At 36.6% G+C, this 16,775-nt stretch overlaps 1 protein-coding gene across 2 annotated transcripts; it reads left to right on the plus strand.

Moving 5' to 3' along the window:
* Window positions 1–263: 263 nt before the first annotated feature.
* cep85l (centrosomal protein 85L) lies at window positions 264–16,433 on the plus strand. 2 transcript variants are annotated; one of them, XM_087812727.1, is made up of 10 exons: window positions 264–419; window positions 1,240–1,959; window positions 2,030–2,112; window positions 4,566–4,683; window positions 4,753–4,923; window positions 7,784–7,936; window positions 8,764–8,918; window positions 10,520–10,616; window positions 15,368–15,542; window positions 15,781–16,433. In XM_087812727.1, the coding sequence occupies exons 2-10, from the start codon at window positions 1,366–1,368 to the stop codon at window positions 15,918–15,920; spliced, it is 1,686 nt and encodes a 561-aa protein (XP_087668853.1). In that variant the 5' UTR covers window positions 264–419; window positions 1,240–1,365; the 3' UTR covers window positions 15,921–16,433. The 2 variants fall into 2 exon arrangements, with proteins under 2 accessions (XP_087668853.1, XP_087668855.1); XM_087812729.1 differs by having other exon boundaries at window positions 4,756–4,923; window positions 15,781–16,432.
* The last annotated feature ends 342 nt before the right edge of the window (window positions 16,434–16,775 follow it).

A 16,775-nucleotide genomic window follows, 5' to 3' on the forward strand; every position in this document is an offset into this window, starting at 1 on the left:
CACTTCTGCCCCCGGAGGTGAAACTCCACCATTACAGTCGGTAGCTCAACCGTTGAATTCATTAAATATTCCCAATAAAGTTATCAGATTATGTATAGAGTTAACATTTTTATAAATTATATAAATAACGTATAGTTCACAAACCAATTTAATTACAATGCCGATTGTTGTCTTTTTTCGCAGTAGTATGCCAGCCAATCGACGGGGGGCGCTGTTTCGATATTCAGGCATTATCTTACCCAAAACCAGAGCTACATAAGAGAAAATGTATGGTGGTTGTGCGTGTATCAACCTTTTTCTTTTTTTGTTTCGTGTATAATTTGTTAGTGGTTGTTAAGAAACTGTGACCTTAATTTAAATTTGACTTCTTGATAATTGACGAGCAGCTAGTACCGCTAGGAGAAGCGCATCAGTGGCTGGTGAGATGTTACTGCTTCTGTCATGGATGAGGATGTTTACCAACAAGTCACATATGCAATGATTGTAATCATCTGTATAATTGTTACACGATATCAACATGAATTTTGTATTTGCTCAATTATTGTGTAGAAAAAGCATGAGAAAGTTGCGGTAACGTAATGGTTGTATAACATGTGCAAATCCATCTACATGATGTGCATTCCTAAAGATTGAATAATTATCAATGGATGGATACATTTGAACAAAAAATCGATATATACCAGTCAATCACAGGGATAATTATGAATCTACTTTTATTTGTAACAGTTGTATTGTATTTTGAATTGTACACAAAAAATAAGTTGGCCTCTAAAACAAATAAATCACACACTTTTTATGTTAACTGTATGATAGGCTTTTTCAAACCGTCACTCTTCTTCGCTTGATGCTGTAAAGCAGGAGTCTCAAACTGACTATCCAGGGGTCCATTCTTGTGGAGACTGCGCCGCAGATTTATGGATTTTCTGTATTTTACGGTGAATTGGGCCATTTTTGTCTAAAATGAATGAACCCATCTGTTCCATCTTAACTATATATTTAAATGTATATCAATGATCACGTTTGACGTTGAACAAAAAGACCCAGCCCTCAAAAACCTAGACAAAAAAATATAGGGCTGCGGAATATCATGTCATGGGCTGCACATGACTAGTAGGCCTGTTTGAGACCCCTGCAGTAAAGAGTCGGTGCAGATTTTTGTTACAATTTTACAGAATAAATTGTGGTTACTTGTGTATCTCCTACTAATTAATAACTAATTTTTTTTTTATCTTGATCCAGGTACTCTGTAAATCCGCCATACATTCTACCTACCTCTACGTAACTTTGTCCAAAAAGGGAGTGTATGTTCTAAGTCGTCACCATAGGAGAATCTATCATTATTTTTATCTGTTAAATTTGTGGAGCATGTGCTTACAACCCACCATGTCCCCAGTGCATTCACTGACAGACTATAGTCAGGAAAGGTTGATTCCAAGGTGGTCCTCTCTCTCAAAGCTGTCCAGTGGGTCGGAACTCAGTGTACCAAGAGCATTAAACAGCCCTGGATCACAAGGATCTCTGGACAGAAGTCTCAGGCGGTATAACAATAAAACATCTCATGGTTTAACACGCAACCTATCTTGTGTACCTAACTTCACCTCACACCACTTTGATATCTGCAAGTGGAGCAGCTCAAGATCACAGAGGCAAGTGTCCTCTGCCCTTTCCTCCCCTGTAAGATTCAATAGCCAGGATATGAGCCCTGCCTCTTTACTAGATTTCAACCAAGCTAGTTCAGGAGTGGCCAACAAACCATGCGTGTCACTAAGCCAACCCACTGACATGGAATCCCCAATCAAGCCTGCCACTCGAACAGAGATGTGGTTGATGGAGCAGATGGAACAGAGCTCTAGAATGAAGCATGGGATGGAATCTGGCTGGAACAATAGTGCTGGATCAAAAGGTTTTGGTGGAGAGAGCCTCACCTTGTGGAACAGACAGAAACCAGCTTTTACGCAGGTAAGATGACCGGATAAGTGAGGATACTTAATAATACCAGATGTTTACTTGTAACTGTGCATTTCTGCAGATGCTCGTGGGCACACCTCCTTCTATGAATATGATGAAGATCAAGGAAAGGTTGCTGAGAGAGCAGGAACTTGAAATTAACAGGTAAATATTGCTTTGCTACATATTTTAAGAGAATCTGTGTTGGTTTAGAATAATTTCGTATATATTGCCAAACTGTATGTACAAGGGTATATTTCTAGTATTGCCTGAGAACTTGCCGAATGTATAGACCACATGACTCTTTACAATTTGTAAATGCTTTCATTTGTTTTGAAAACAAAATAAGTCAAAACATCAGCTTTAAAAGCTGCTGGAGTCTACTGAACCATCGCCAGGATCTTGCAGGCTTTAATTTAGCTGCTAAGGATGTTATTTTAATCTAGCGGCCGGAAGTTTAATTGAAACAGATAAGTTAAAAAAAAATGCTGTGAATATATGCATGCTAATTTCAAAATAAAAAAAAGGTATGGAGAGATGCAGTATGAATCTGTGGGAGTAGAGCATTTTCCACTGACAGTTTTGTGCATAGTTTTAAATGGTTAGGCTTCAAAGATACATTTGCACATTGCAGAATCCGTTGTCATCAGTTGACAGATGTGGATTATTCCCCTGAGGTGCTGGGAACTGTGATTCCCTTGAGCAGGACGCTAGATAAAAAGAGGGAACATCCATCGCTGCCATCCTGATTCACAGCCTTGTCACCTCCCATCTAGACTACCATAACTCCCTTTCTCTTCGGCCTCCCACAAGAACCCCTCCATAAACTCCAACTGCCCTCAACAAGATGAGGAGAAGAGCGACTAAAGGCTATGCTCCCAAACTTTGGAACTCTTTAACCACCCAACCTCCGTAACTGTGACTTTCTTTCACTCTTCAAATCAAACATTAAAACTCTGTTCCACATTGCATACCCCTCATAACCCTTTCATTCTGCTTACCACCTTGTTCTTTTGACTTGTTTTTCTGCTTTTATTGTAGTTTGTGTTTTTTGTGAATCAACTGTGTTGAATTATTTTATTGTTTTTCTTTGTGAAGCAACCTTGAGTGCCCAGAAAGGCGCTTATAAATAGATAATAATATTATTATTATATAATTAACAAATGATCCGCATCTAGCGTCTTTAAAAATCGAAGTTGTTAAGGTAGTGGTGGGCAATATCAGTTGAAGTTCAGGTATACATCCGTACACTCTATCAGTGACAATCGCTTATAGCCAAACCATCCTGACCACACCTGATCAGGGAGGCTAAGCACGGTCGGGCCTCGTGGGAACTTGGATGTAAGACCGCCTGGGAATACCAGGTGCAGAAAGCTTTTGATTCATTCCCTTATGAGGGCTTTAGGATCGACAGTGTATGTACCTCTCCCGCCTTTAAACTTGCCATTTTAAATGATCTGAAACCTACTAACTGGGTGACAACTTCAATAAGTTTTAAACGATCAATAAATATTGGAAAAAATAATAGATAATAACTTAAAAACGATGAATATACATGGATTTTAAACAGTTCAGAGTATGGCCGTGATAATGAAGGATAACAACATAGATGCAGGTTATTCAATGCTCTTATTTTGAAATGTTCTACTTCTTTCCCCTTGTATTTAAAACCTATAAAAAGGCTTATTCTGAATGCCGTAATTGCTTACCGCCATACCACCCTGAACATGCCCGATCTTGGAAGCCAAGCAGAGTTGGGCCTGGTTAGTACTTGGATGAGAGAACGCCTGGGAATACTAGGTGCTGTAAGCTTATTTTCCTTCCTGGTCCAAAGATATGTGGACTTCTCTATTTATTTCTTTACGGTCCTTCTGCGAACACACTTTGTCTACATTAATAAATAAAAAACAAAGCATAGTGCTTTTAGCGCCAGCCTATGATGAAGGGCTAGGGTGATTCTGTGGATTTGTAGTTCAAGGGAAATATGAAGCTGGTTTAACTATTGTTTCTTACTTGTCCGCAGCAAAGTTCATATGTAGAGTTGATCCTCATGAGCTGTACCACTTAGGCAGGATGTCAGTCAATAAAATTGTGGAAAAAAGACGTTCAAGACAAGAGTTGACAAATGTCAGTCTCGTAAGAAGGAAACACCCACACGGTCAATTATATGAAATTGTAGCATGAGCCGGATTTCCTCGTGATCAGACAAATCCCACAACACTTATTTCTATGAAGGCACCATCATATAATGCCTTTGTGTATGTGAAATGAAAACTCTTTAATTCAATTTAATAAGTGTGTCTTGCGCATATGCTCCCCAAATTCTACCCAGCTTCACACATCACCAGGTCTATGGGTGTTTTTAATATATTTGGATCTATAAATAGTTATCGTTTTAAATATGTAGGGTCATAAAACATGCAGATTTGTTTCCATCCCACGCTCCCAATGAAACAGACAAAAACTTTTAAAACAATACAGATGTTAAATTAGCGTAAACAGTTTTCCATCCATGTATACAGAACAATTGAAAATGTGTTTTTTATTTTCTATAATCGTCAGTCTGTGTTCTCCAATTATACCTTATCTAACTCTCTGTCACATCTGTTTTCTATCAGGCAGAAACAGAAGATCCTACAGCTCCACGCACGGATCAGAGAGAACGAGCTCAGTGCTCAGCAGGTCCTGCCAACTTTGGGAAGTCCTGTTGATGAGTCTCTTATTCGAAACACTAAGGTGCCAATGTCTTTGCATTCATTTATGAATATGCTCATCACTGTCCCTCATGTCTTACTCTTTGTGGAGCAGGACCTTTTGAGGGACGCATGTTCCTATCAGCCTTCTAATGTGCTCCAATGCGACAAGGAATCTGACAGGAAATTGGCACTGGCTGAAGTGGAAGTTTTGCATTTGAATGAATTGTGCAAACAAGTAACTGAGAAATACACAGCTGATATCAAGAAGCTGGAGGAAAAGGTAAAACACTCTAAACATGCTTAATGTAATAGGAAATAAATGAATGATAATATGAAATTGTACCACTGCTGACACAGATCAGGGCTTTCAAACTCACACAAGCTGTCTAAGTTGCAGGCCAAACAAATTTGTATTTGACGAATAGGACATTTAATTTTGATATTGTCTCTTCATTCTTTGATGCTAAATGTATGTAAGTTAGAACGGGTGCTTTAGTGCCACATACCCGTAACATGAGATGTGTACTCGTACTATTAACTTGCATTGACTTAAATACATAATCCAGAAGGTACGCATGCGTAATTAAAGACTTGTAGCCGTAAAAAAAACAAAAAAGAAACGTGACTATATTTTCCAAGTGTCAAGTACAAGTAACTAAACACAACCTCTTGCATCTACAAGTGTGAGTCACAGATTTGTTTTGAACATTAATCACTGCTAAAATGGGTGCATATGTTCTACACACTAGCATGAGATCTGTACCTGTACTTCAAATGTGCATACACATAACTACATATTTGTACCCATAAACCACAAGGCACAGACTTAAAATAATTGAAAAATATTTTACGATTATATTTTTTAAAGTTTCCAAATGCTTGAACCTGCTGTTCATAATTACAGTGAAAAAAAGAGGAGCCGCGCAGTATTGCACCTCTTCGAGCACAACTCATGACAACGCGCGTTCCATCAGCCACTTCATCGCTATCTATGCTTAAATCGATCCGCCATTTGAACAAAACCTGAGAAATTAATCCTTTTTAAGTGTTTATTCAAAACAACGGTAAAGGATAGCAGTGTGGTAGAAAGAAGGTGTACAATATTCATTTAAGGACATCGTCAGGTCTCAGATGAAGTTGTCAGGTTTCAGACAAAAACCTCCGTCAGATTGAACGTTATCAGGCTTTAAAATAAAAGTCTTCAGACAAAACATTAAATGTTCCCAGAAATATACAGAGCCGGACATGGTTTAAGTTTAATTTTATCTTTAATTTACCTCATGATGTCATCAACCTTGGTTGCTCAGTCAGTAGAGTTGAAGGCTTAGCGCTAAAAAAACACGGTTTCGATCCCACCAGAAACCTTACACTGAGACCTGTCGATGTCCTAAAATGTACACCGTACACCTGTCTTATTTCTACCATACTGCTAGCCTCTACCTTTTTTATTTGAATAAACACTTAAAATGGATTTGTTTCTCAGGTTTCTCCCAGATGTCTATTCAAGCTGTTTATATACAGTCACAGTAGGGAAGAGGTGCTGAAGCAGCTGATTCACGTCACGTGATTGACGGGAACTCGCAGAGTTAGGCCTTCACTTCAGGAAAGTTACGAGTGGTGTGTCAAATTTCAGTATAGTATTAAAACAGTTACAGTATTCACACGACTAACTTCACTTGCCTCTCTTCATCAGCAACCAGACAGAAACTGTCGATCACAGTTTAGATCGCATTACAGTATTCACAAATGGGAAGTGACAATAATTTGACGGATGTTACGTATCACATTCAATATATAACTTTATTGAAAAAAACAAAAATCCGTTGTTTTATAGTGATCAGCGACTGTTTTGTGTAAGATTAATCATTTACAAAACACAACTTTTAAAGCGATTGGGAGATATAACAAACTATTTACTGAACCAGTAGCTTTATAATAACATTTTAAGAACTTAATAATAATTTAAATCAAGGTTTTTCTATAAAAAATATTATAAACATTTGATAATTCTAGATCGCTACTAGGAACATGTAGTGTCAGTGATTAAAACAATCATAAACCTCCCTCACGTCATAAAACATTTCATATGAAGGTCATTGTTTTGTTTGTAATGATTCAAAGGTTGGTTTAGTTAGTATCACGTCTTTTACAATTAAACACGTTGTCCTTGATCTAACAAGACTTCACACATACACCAACAACAATACAGTGAAAACAAAACATCCCACATTGTCACAATAAATAGTTTCTTGTATCTTCAAATCGCTTATGAAGTTGTGTTTCGTAATAATAATTGCAACTTCAATAACACATTTCTGCCTTGTGGTTTATGGGTACAAATATTTAGTTACGTGTATGCACATTTGAACCGGTACAGATCTCATGCTACAAGTGTATATGCACCTATTTTAGAATTGATCAAGGGGCAAAACAAATCTGTGTCTCACACCTCTAGATTCAGGAGGTCGTGTTTAGTTACTTCTACTCCTACACTTGGAAAAAATACTCAACGTTTCTTTTTTCATTTTTTTTATGACTAAAAGTCTTCAATTATGCATGCGTACCTTCTGGATTACGAGTATGACTATGTATTTATGTCAATGCAAGTTAATAGTACGAGTACGGGTATGTTGGAGTAAAGCACCCGTTCTAACTTCATATAAATGTATCTTAAGAATCTCTTGGCTTGTCCTCCTTCACCAAATTTTTTTATAATCTGTCCCAAAGACAGGTGACCATATCAACAACAACAATAATATATTTAGATTTTTACGCAACCATCCAGCGGGCCACATACAATGACTTGGTGTACCGCATTTGGCCCGCCTGGGCATGATTTTGACACATTTTAAATAGATATAAAGAAACAGAAAATATGCTGACAGCATAATTATTTAAATCATGCTTAAAATGCTTAAACAAAAATTAGATTCAAATTTGCATCAAAATACAAATACGCTACTCTCAATAAATAACAATATTTATGTAACCATAACCATAGACGGGGATTACCGATTTTATTATGATGTTTTTTACAAAGATTATAGGGCTAATTAAAATGATCACTTGAAAAATGGAAAAAGGGAATTTGCAAATAACATGTCTTACTCCAAAATGATCAATTTTCCCTTCGTAAACAGATTCAGACACGGGACCGATACATCAGCAGCATGAAGAAAAAGTGCCAGCGAGAGAGTGAACAGAACCAAGAGAAGCAGCGGCGTATTGAAACACTAGAGAAATACCTGGCTGATCTGCCCACACTAGATGAGGTGGAGGGTGAGGCTGTGCAGGTAAATATACACACAGGGATCAATAAATAACACATTTGATCCACAATGACAAGACTTCTATTACAGAGAAACTACATTGATCTCTGTTCAATTATATTGTGAATCATTTATGGCTCTTACTACTGTAGTTGTTTAGAGAGGTAATTGCACTAAAGACTCAATAAATCAGTCTCTGTGATAAATCTAATATGAAACTAAAAACTGCCTGGAAAAAAGACTTGGCAATGAAGCTCAATGAGACTTGGTGGGAGAAAGTGGTCAGTGAAATCTGCTTTGTTTCATCTTGGGCTGGACTCTCCCTCATCCAATTTAAAATATAGTCTATGAGATTCCTTTCTCAAAATTCAAACTTTCACAAATATACCCAGCTGAAACAACTGATAAATGTGACAGGTGTTTCAAATTGAATTGTCATTTGGGGCATATGTTCTTTCACTGTCTAAATTACATTATGAAGACCAGGATATAGGGAATTACAGTTATATTTCCTTTGTTTTCATTTTTATTGTATTTAATTTCTTTGTATTTGTTTTCTTTGTAATTTTAAAAAGGAAAGCAAATCAATGTTTATTGTACACTGTTATCTAATTTTCAATAAAAAATATATGTAAAAAAAAGTTCAGTTGTCATATTAAAGGTGTTATGACATATCAAGATTACAGTATGCCAGTAATATGTGTTTTAGGAGTGAAGGTGACCATCATCAGAACAGATAAAGGGGAAGTCCTATTAGGTTCAACACTCACTGTGATGGAGTCTAACTAGTGTCTACTGTAATATTTATTTCCAATAAGAAAAGTTGTTGATGTGTGTGTTTGTGTTTTCAGCTGCAAGAAATGCAACATAAAGCTACAGATCTTGAAGGGACAGTGTCCCAGTTACAGAAGAGTCTAAAAGAAGGATTTGCTCTGATGAAGGAGAAAGATGAAAAGATCAAGAAGCAGGCCAGGCGAGAGAAGGAGTTAATAGCATCCGTTCACAGGTAAGACCTAAAGTCCAAAGTCATGGTGTATCTCTTCCTTGAGATACAACTACAATGGTGCTACTAAATATCCAGCAGATGATACTTGGACACGTGAAAAATAAACATTTATCTGTCGTTTCTTAATCAAGTGTCAGGTTAAAGAATGACTTAAAGCTTCAAACAATAAAAACAATTCAAAGACACATTTATCTGTAATTACAATGAAAATAAGGGGTAGAAGAGTTCCCAGTTCTCTGTCCTGATCCTCTCTGAAGACAAAAAGTTAGGGCTGCCGTTGCATGTTCGGCGCAGTTCTCCACAAGTTTTATTACACTCAGTGACGTGTGATGAGGTTCTCAAAAGTCTATACAGTATTGAATTGTTGGGTTTTTTTGTGGGATGTTAGTCTACATCCTCTAGATCTATAGCAGTCATCGATCATGGCTGAATATTGATTTATAGCTTCATAAACCTGTCATCTTTGACATTGACATAAGAGTCATAGCTGAAATATTATGTTTTGATTATCAATTTATTTAAAATTCTATTTTCCAAATCTTTAACCTCCCATATTTAATTATCTAAGACCTTTCAATTGGCTGAAATCTAAATTAGTTTTAAACAATAAATAGAAAAATTAATGAAATAATAAATAATTAAAAAAAGGATTAGCAAATGTGGATTTTAAATAGTATAGGGTACGACAGTTATGATAAAGGATTACAAGGAAGACGCAGCTGATTAAATGCTCATAATTTGAAAGCCAAGCGTTTATATCCTCCTACTGTGGAAATTTCTGTAAAGTTTAGCAAGAACTCGCCAGATTTAAATTTGGCTCAAGAGTGAAGAATCCCAAGCGATAGTTAGCTTGACAGCAGAATGATGTCAGCGCTTTATTCTTAGTAAATGTTAAGTTACGATGACTCGATCACACATTGTTGTCAGGAAAGACCTGCCTTCTGTTGCTTCTAATTGATAAATATTGCTTGTTGCCTCTCGTGATAGACCCGCCTTTTGTTGCTTCTGATTGGTTAATATTGCTTGACTTCTGTGATTGGCTAGATTTAGGCAAAAAGGACCAACGTCTTTTATAAATAAAATATAAATATTGAGTATTAAATGGGTCAATATTAGTGTGAGTAGAACAATTTTTTTTTTATTTAAGGCCAAAATGTAGTTTTTAAATATTCTATTGTATTTTTCTTAGTCTTATCTTTTTTATACGATTGAGATTAAAACCATTTCTGGTCTTACCTTTATCTGTATATATGGTCTATGCGCCTTTCCTTCGCCACAAAAACCTCTGTTACTTTGTTGTAAAAGTCCACCTTATTTTCTTTAGTTTTAAAAGTCTCTCCACTTCAATGGAGATGTGACGTAGTTTGTGAAGGCACAGTGGTGCGTGCCTCAAGCTTTGCCTTTTCACTGCGGTTGTATCTCCGATCAGCGAAACTAAATAAGACCCTTACAAATAATAAACTTTATTGATTAAAGACATCAGCCAGGCTGTGGAAAATCAAGGCAAATAAACTTATCTGTGAGCATTATATTGACGACTGGCGCGAGTCAATTGCTTGTATCAACACAGTTTGTGATAGATCTATATACCATTTATACAGGCTGCAGCAGAGAGTCCAAGAGTGTTTGGCTGATGGAGTGAGGCTGCCCATCAATAAGATGCAGCTGATGACGGATGACCACTACAGTCAAAGCGAGGTATGATGCATTGCTTAACCACTCAAAGCTCACTTGTTTTGGGGCCTTCGCCATTTAAAGTCCTCAGTAAACTGATTCAATTGAGTTTTATTTCTATATTCATTCTAGCTTCAATATTTTAAATCCTGAGAAGCAGAACAGGGCGATGGATAAACATTATATTGATGGTCATCTGTTCTAGGATACATATCTGAACCCGTGGTTATTTTGAACGAATGCAACCGCCAATGTGAAAACACACCACTTAATAATAATAGTCGCACATCTCTGCGTCTCTTCCGCATTTAATGTAGTATGAATATAGTTTTAATGTTCTCACCACCCTACTTCTTTTATTTTCTTCACACTGTATTCAAAAATGAACTAACAAAACTAAACACATGTATCTGTCTTTTACAAGAAACTCACCTGATTGATTCAAGAAATGCAGTATTGCGATCTCCTAATTTTCAACACATTTTTTTTTAGCAAATTTTAACTCCAGACAATCTTAAATTCACACGTAAAACTTGAATCTCAGACCCAGAAGGTAGTTCGCTATCATTGGCAGATATAAAAAAGTACATGAAGGAGTTTGGACTGGCTGATAGCTGGAGAATGAAAGATAAAGAATTCAAAAATTATTTTGAATAAGAATGGTGCTTCTTTTTAAAAACTATTGAAACATCAAACATCTCTGTGTCCCTTCCCTGGGAAACAGCTAAAGCAGTACTAAAAAGAAAAATAATCTCTTTTCTTCGCATAAGAATAAGACTGAGGAACAACGAAAAAAATATTTAGAGAGAAAACTAAAGAACTTGAGGCAGATTATTTAAACAACCAAATTGATACTCTTCTCTGTCAGATTAGGAAAGTTAAACTAGAGTTGAATGATATCTTGAATAACAAATTGAAATTTCAAAATACAAAGACTACGTGTAACTGAACAACCAAATCATCAACTAAATATTTGGCAAAAAAAATAAAAATAAAAATCAACCATCTCCATTATAAAGGACAGTAGTGGAAAATCTTTGTATACACAGGAAGACATTAATAAAGTATTTGAGGACTTTTATAAACAGCTATATAGTGCAGATTTAAACCGAGACACAGATGATATCATGAAGTTCCTTAATGGATTTAAATTACCAAATCTTTCTAGAGAACAAGTAAATAGTTTAGACAGGCCCATATCACCAGAGGAAACCTGTATAGCTCTTAACAAGATGTCCATCAATAAATCTCCAGGCCCAGATCGGTTTTCAGTTGAGTTCTACAAACACTTCTGGCCGACTATCTCCAATCTATTCATTCGAATGGTAACAGAGTTCACGTTAACAACTAAAATTCCCTCATCAATGAATACTGCTATGATAAAGCTACTTTTAAAACCTGATTAAGAACCCTTCAATCCAGCAAATTACTGTCCCTTTTCACTGATCAACACAGACATCAAAATCTTTAGTAAGGTATTTGCTTCTAGAATAGACCCAACTCTAATACATCCAGATCCAAACAGGCTTCCTCAAAGGTAGAAAGTCCTCTGAAAACACAAGAAAACTATTCAATCTAATACAAATATCGACTCAAAGTAATTCTGATTACTTAGTATTATCAGCATTTATAGGGTGGATTAAAGCACACTTCTCCTATGACCACAGTCACAACCAATGGGATTATTTCAAACATTTTTAGATCAAACAATGGCACTAGGCAGGCGTGTCCGCTGTCTCTGTCTCTCTTTGCTCTTTTCATTGAACCCCTTGCAGCATCAATCAGGGAAAGTGGAACAATTAAATATATCCCAACACCAACTAGGAAACACAAAATAATCCTTTATGCAGATGATGTGCTGATCTTCCTTAGGAAGCCAGAGTCATCTCTTAAAGAATGTTTTAACAACATCCAAACATTTTATAGAATCTCCGGCTACACTGTAAACTGGTCAAAATCAACTAATCTGACACCTGGAAAGGCCAAACAATGTGTGTTAACGTTAGTTTCTCCACAGCGTCTAACAGTAGGCAACATTAATATTTAGGAATCTACATCTCCCCTAATCTATTAGTGCTGTTTTCTTTTTCTACAAAACAATTATCCTTACAAAATGATTCCCATCACTCTGAAGTGTAATTGGTTGAAATCTGTAAACTCTGCAGTTAACCAATTCTACTGGAAAAATAAAATGCCACAACACAAGGCGGACTTAAAGCTCCAAACAAGCTAAAATATCTAACCCAGTAGCTAAATTATCCGAAGTCTGACTCTTCCTGGCTTGAGACAGAACAAGCTAATTGTAACAACCTACTGCTATCAGATCTTCAATTTGTCACTTATTATTTTTAAAAATTCACCTATTACCACATATTGTACGAGGAAAGCTCGCTCATTGGCTTCTCTAAATTTGTATATACAGTTAATATGACAAATTCACACTTTTTATAATACCTAAAACTGCCTCAGTTTAGGTCTTATAGGTTTTAACGTCTAGAGTTTAAAAATCTTACACTACATCTAATAATCAATCAGTAGATTCTGATGTCATACGATTGAAGCCGGAACGATGTTTTAGTCTAATGGTCAGATCCTTCTCTATAAGACCGTTTGTTGAAGCCCCGCCAAACTGTTTAGCTCAGTTAGTTAATGTGTCGACAACTATTTTATTGCACTTGTTATGGCTTATTTTATACGGTAATATAAAGAAAAGTGAACAAATTCTGATCATTTTAAGTGTTCTCTACAAGAGTCACAGACGTTCTTGTGAAACATCACCTCAGTTAGCTTGCAGCTGCAAATGAAAGCAGGTAAAGCCAGTTTTCCTCATGTGATTACGTGATCGGAGCTCCCATTCTTGTCCAAGATCTTGCATAAGGTGGTGTCTGAGCAGCTGGCATTGTTCCTCGATCAGAGCTACATCCATGAGAATTTTCAGTCCAGCTTCCGCAAACATCACAAACTCTATGTAGGCAGCCTTACTAAAAGTGTCCAGTGACATCATGATGTCAGCTGATTCGGGTAAATTCTCTGTTCTGGTTCTCTTGGATCTGTTCCTCCAGCTCCAGATCCTCCTGGGAAAACTTGAATCAGAGATGAATCTGGACTGTCTGGGTCTGTGTTACAGTGGTTCCTTTCAAACCTTTCTCGGCGCAGTTTCAGTGTATCTGCCGCACAAATGAGGTTTGAATTGATGGATCTGTTTTGTGGAGTCCCTCAAGGTTCTGTTCTGGGTCCTTTAATTTGTTGTGCTGTGCTTGATTCCCCTGGGTAAAAAAAACACATCTTTGCTGATGACATCCAGCTCTACTGCTATTTTGATCCAACTGAGCCCCAGAGGCTGTGCAGCTTAGTCAATCAAATCAATAAAAATCAAACAATGGCTGAGTGAAAACGCTTTGCAGTTAAATGTGGACAAAACTGAAACTCTGGTTATTGCTCCTGATGATACGATCCCAGGGTTGAGTCAGTACTTGGGTGACTTAGGCCAGTCTGTCAAACTATAGACTAGTTAAACACTGCAGAAACCTGACCAGTAAATGTTTCCTTCAACTGAGAAAAATCTCTTAATTTAGGAAAATGTTGTCAAGGCATGATCTGGAGCTTATAATCCATGTGTTTGTGTCTTCTCGCCTGAACTATTGTAACAGTTTATTTTCTTATCCGAATAAGAAGGTGCTTTCTCGCCTGCAGTTACAGAAGTTACCCGCTCTAGTTGAAGAACTCACATTTCTCTGATCCTAAAAACTCTTCACTGGCTGCCCGTTCTTTCATGATCAACTTTAAAATTCTGGTTCTTACTTTCCAAGCTATTCATGATCAGGCTCCTCCTGAAATTATTAATCTGATCCAGCCTTACACCCCAGCTCGGGCTCTGAGGTCTGTGGATCAGAATCTACTGATGGTTCCTCACACACGGTTCAGGACCAGAGGAGAGAGATCTTTCCAGGCTGTTGCTCCTAAACTTTGGAACAATCTTCCTCTCTCTCTGCACTTGATGGATCTACTGACTCCTTTAAGAAACATCTCTCATTTTTATTTGTGCAGGGTTTCCCCTGATTTTCTGGAACTCCTGTGTTTCTCTCTCGTGTCTTGGCCTTTTAAAGTATGTATTTTAGCTGTATATTGTTCTTGATTGTTAAAGCGCTTTGTGACCCTGGTCTAGAAAGGCACTTTACAAATAACCTTTACTTACTTTCTTACTTACTTACAATACTATTATACCCTGTGACCCACCCAAAACCTCTAAAGAGTGAGCATTAAATTAATATAATTTCCTCAAAATTGGAATCATGAATTTGTCATGAATCTTCTGCTCCCCTTAACTTTCATTATTATATTAAGAAATTGAAAATCTGCAAATATCCCTAACTAAGTATGTAATAAATGTAGTTTGTATTTCATCAAAAAAAATAGACAAGTTAATTGTAATAGGGGTCTGCTGCCTAGGCTATACGAAATTATCATCAGACGGATACACACACACACACACACTGACAGACGGAAAGACGTTTTTTTTATTATTAGTGGAGGACTATAACAGTTTAATTTTAATAAAGAAAATGTATGGTTTCAAGTTTTGATCAGAATAAGCTCGTCATTTCTACTTTCATCATATTCACTTGAAATTGCCGGACCACACCCCCTCTGTTCTAACTGGTCAAATAACTTCCAAAGATTCTAAATGGTTGAATCGCCCTCCTCAGAAAACTCAGTCAGACACAAAACCACAAACAAGGAAGCAAAATATTTTCTTCTTATCTTTTCAAAAACAGCCCTCATCGAATGAAAGGCCTGCGCTGTCTCAGATCCACGGTGAGGTGCCACAGGTGAGGGAGCTGCTGAACGAGATGTCCCTATGTCTGCTCGACCTGCGAGGCCTTTGCAGCATCTTGGCTCAGAGAGCACAGGGCAAAGAGCTGAACCTCTCACTGCTGCTGGGCATGAAATGTAAGTCGAGCTACACATCAGTTAATAGGCCGGCATAATAATGTTTTCATCAGTATTTCTCTTTTTCCCTCCAAGCTATGGCTTAATTTCTCAAGTTAGATGACTTATATATTTTTAAGTCTTCATTGTGTTTTTAATTTACCCCATTGAATGATCTATAATGATTTTAGAACCCATTGAAGCAGTTGTTGTCTTCACTGTTAATCAAGTTATTAACATTGTATTCTCTTTTATTTAGCCCTAAATGTTTCTTCAGAAGAAAATGAATGCAGAGATGCTGTGGAAGAAGAATTACATTTCAGGCTGCTGGAGGTTGACAAACTAAGGAGAGACATTAATGAGTTGAGGAAAAGTGTCTCAGACTGCGACGGTTATTAATAAAGGTTGTCTCACCATGACACCATGAAAATCTGGGTATTTCTCATTTTCATAATTATTATTTCGAAATTTAAAACATAAATATGTGAAGACAGAACATAAAAAAGGCTCTGTCCTTTGATGGAAGGTTTACATGTTTAAACCTATTTCATATATAACATTTTTACATTATTTATTTGTTTATTTTTTCACATTTTATGTATTGATAGGTTTAGTTCTATTCATTCATTTAACCACAAAACTGCTAAGAGACATTGCATTCATATGACTGAGAGACTTTGAACTTACCTAGAAGATGAAGCAAGGAAGTGATCACCAGAACAGTGTGCTAGACAGCTCTTTCAAGGCCTGTGTTGTACATATCATCACATGCAAGAACATGTTACATTACATTTATTTTAGAGATTAACCTCAGCTGGAGACAAGAGTTGTTGTGACAACATTTTAGTCTTGGGGTCCATGGTCAAAGAATTTCAGTCAGATAAAGAACAAACCCAAGACACTCACAAGGGTACTTTTCCAATTACTGTAAGTATGAAATTGTTTTGTTTACTGCAAATGACATTTGCATACTGCCTGTATTAAAGTAATTTCAACATCCAAACTTGATCTGGAGATATTGTCGTTAATGTATGACCAAGAAAACTGTGCTTAATTAAACAATTTTACATTTTGATTTAAAAATTATTTTTTTGTTCATAGATTAGGCAACATAAAAACCATTAAAATGGGAAGTTAAAGATCAATAAAGTTGAATTTTGCAAGTAGTTTTATCTTGATCCATATGAGAATGGGTCAGTTTGACCATGATAAACAAGACTGAAGGAAATGTAGATGTAGATATAAACAATTCAG

The sequence above is a fragment of the Callionymus lyra genome, chromosome 17 (assembly GCF_982586985.1).
Source record: "Callionymus lyra chromosome 17, fCalLyr1.hap1.1, whole genome shotgun sequence".
NCBI lineage: Eukaryota > Metazoa > Chordata > Actinopteri > Syngnathiformes > Callionymidae > Callionymus > Callionymus lyra.

What these genes read in the sequence shown, in the direction of transcription:
- cep85l (XM_087812727.1), top strand. Translation starts at nt 1,366, where the DNA reads ATGTGCTTACAACCCACCATGTCCCCAGTGCATTCACTGACAGACTAT. An exon ending in AGAAACCAGCTTTTACGCAG is followed by an intron (nt 1,960 to 2,029) that starts GTAAGATGACCG and finishes GCATTTCTGCAG; the next exon opens with ATGCTCGTGGGCACACCTCC. An exon ending in CTCTTATTCGAAACACTAAG is followed by an intron (nt 4,684 to 4,752) that starts GTGCCAATGTCT and finishes CTCTTTGTGGAG; the next exon opens with CAGGACCTTTTGAGGGACGC.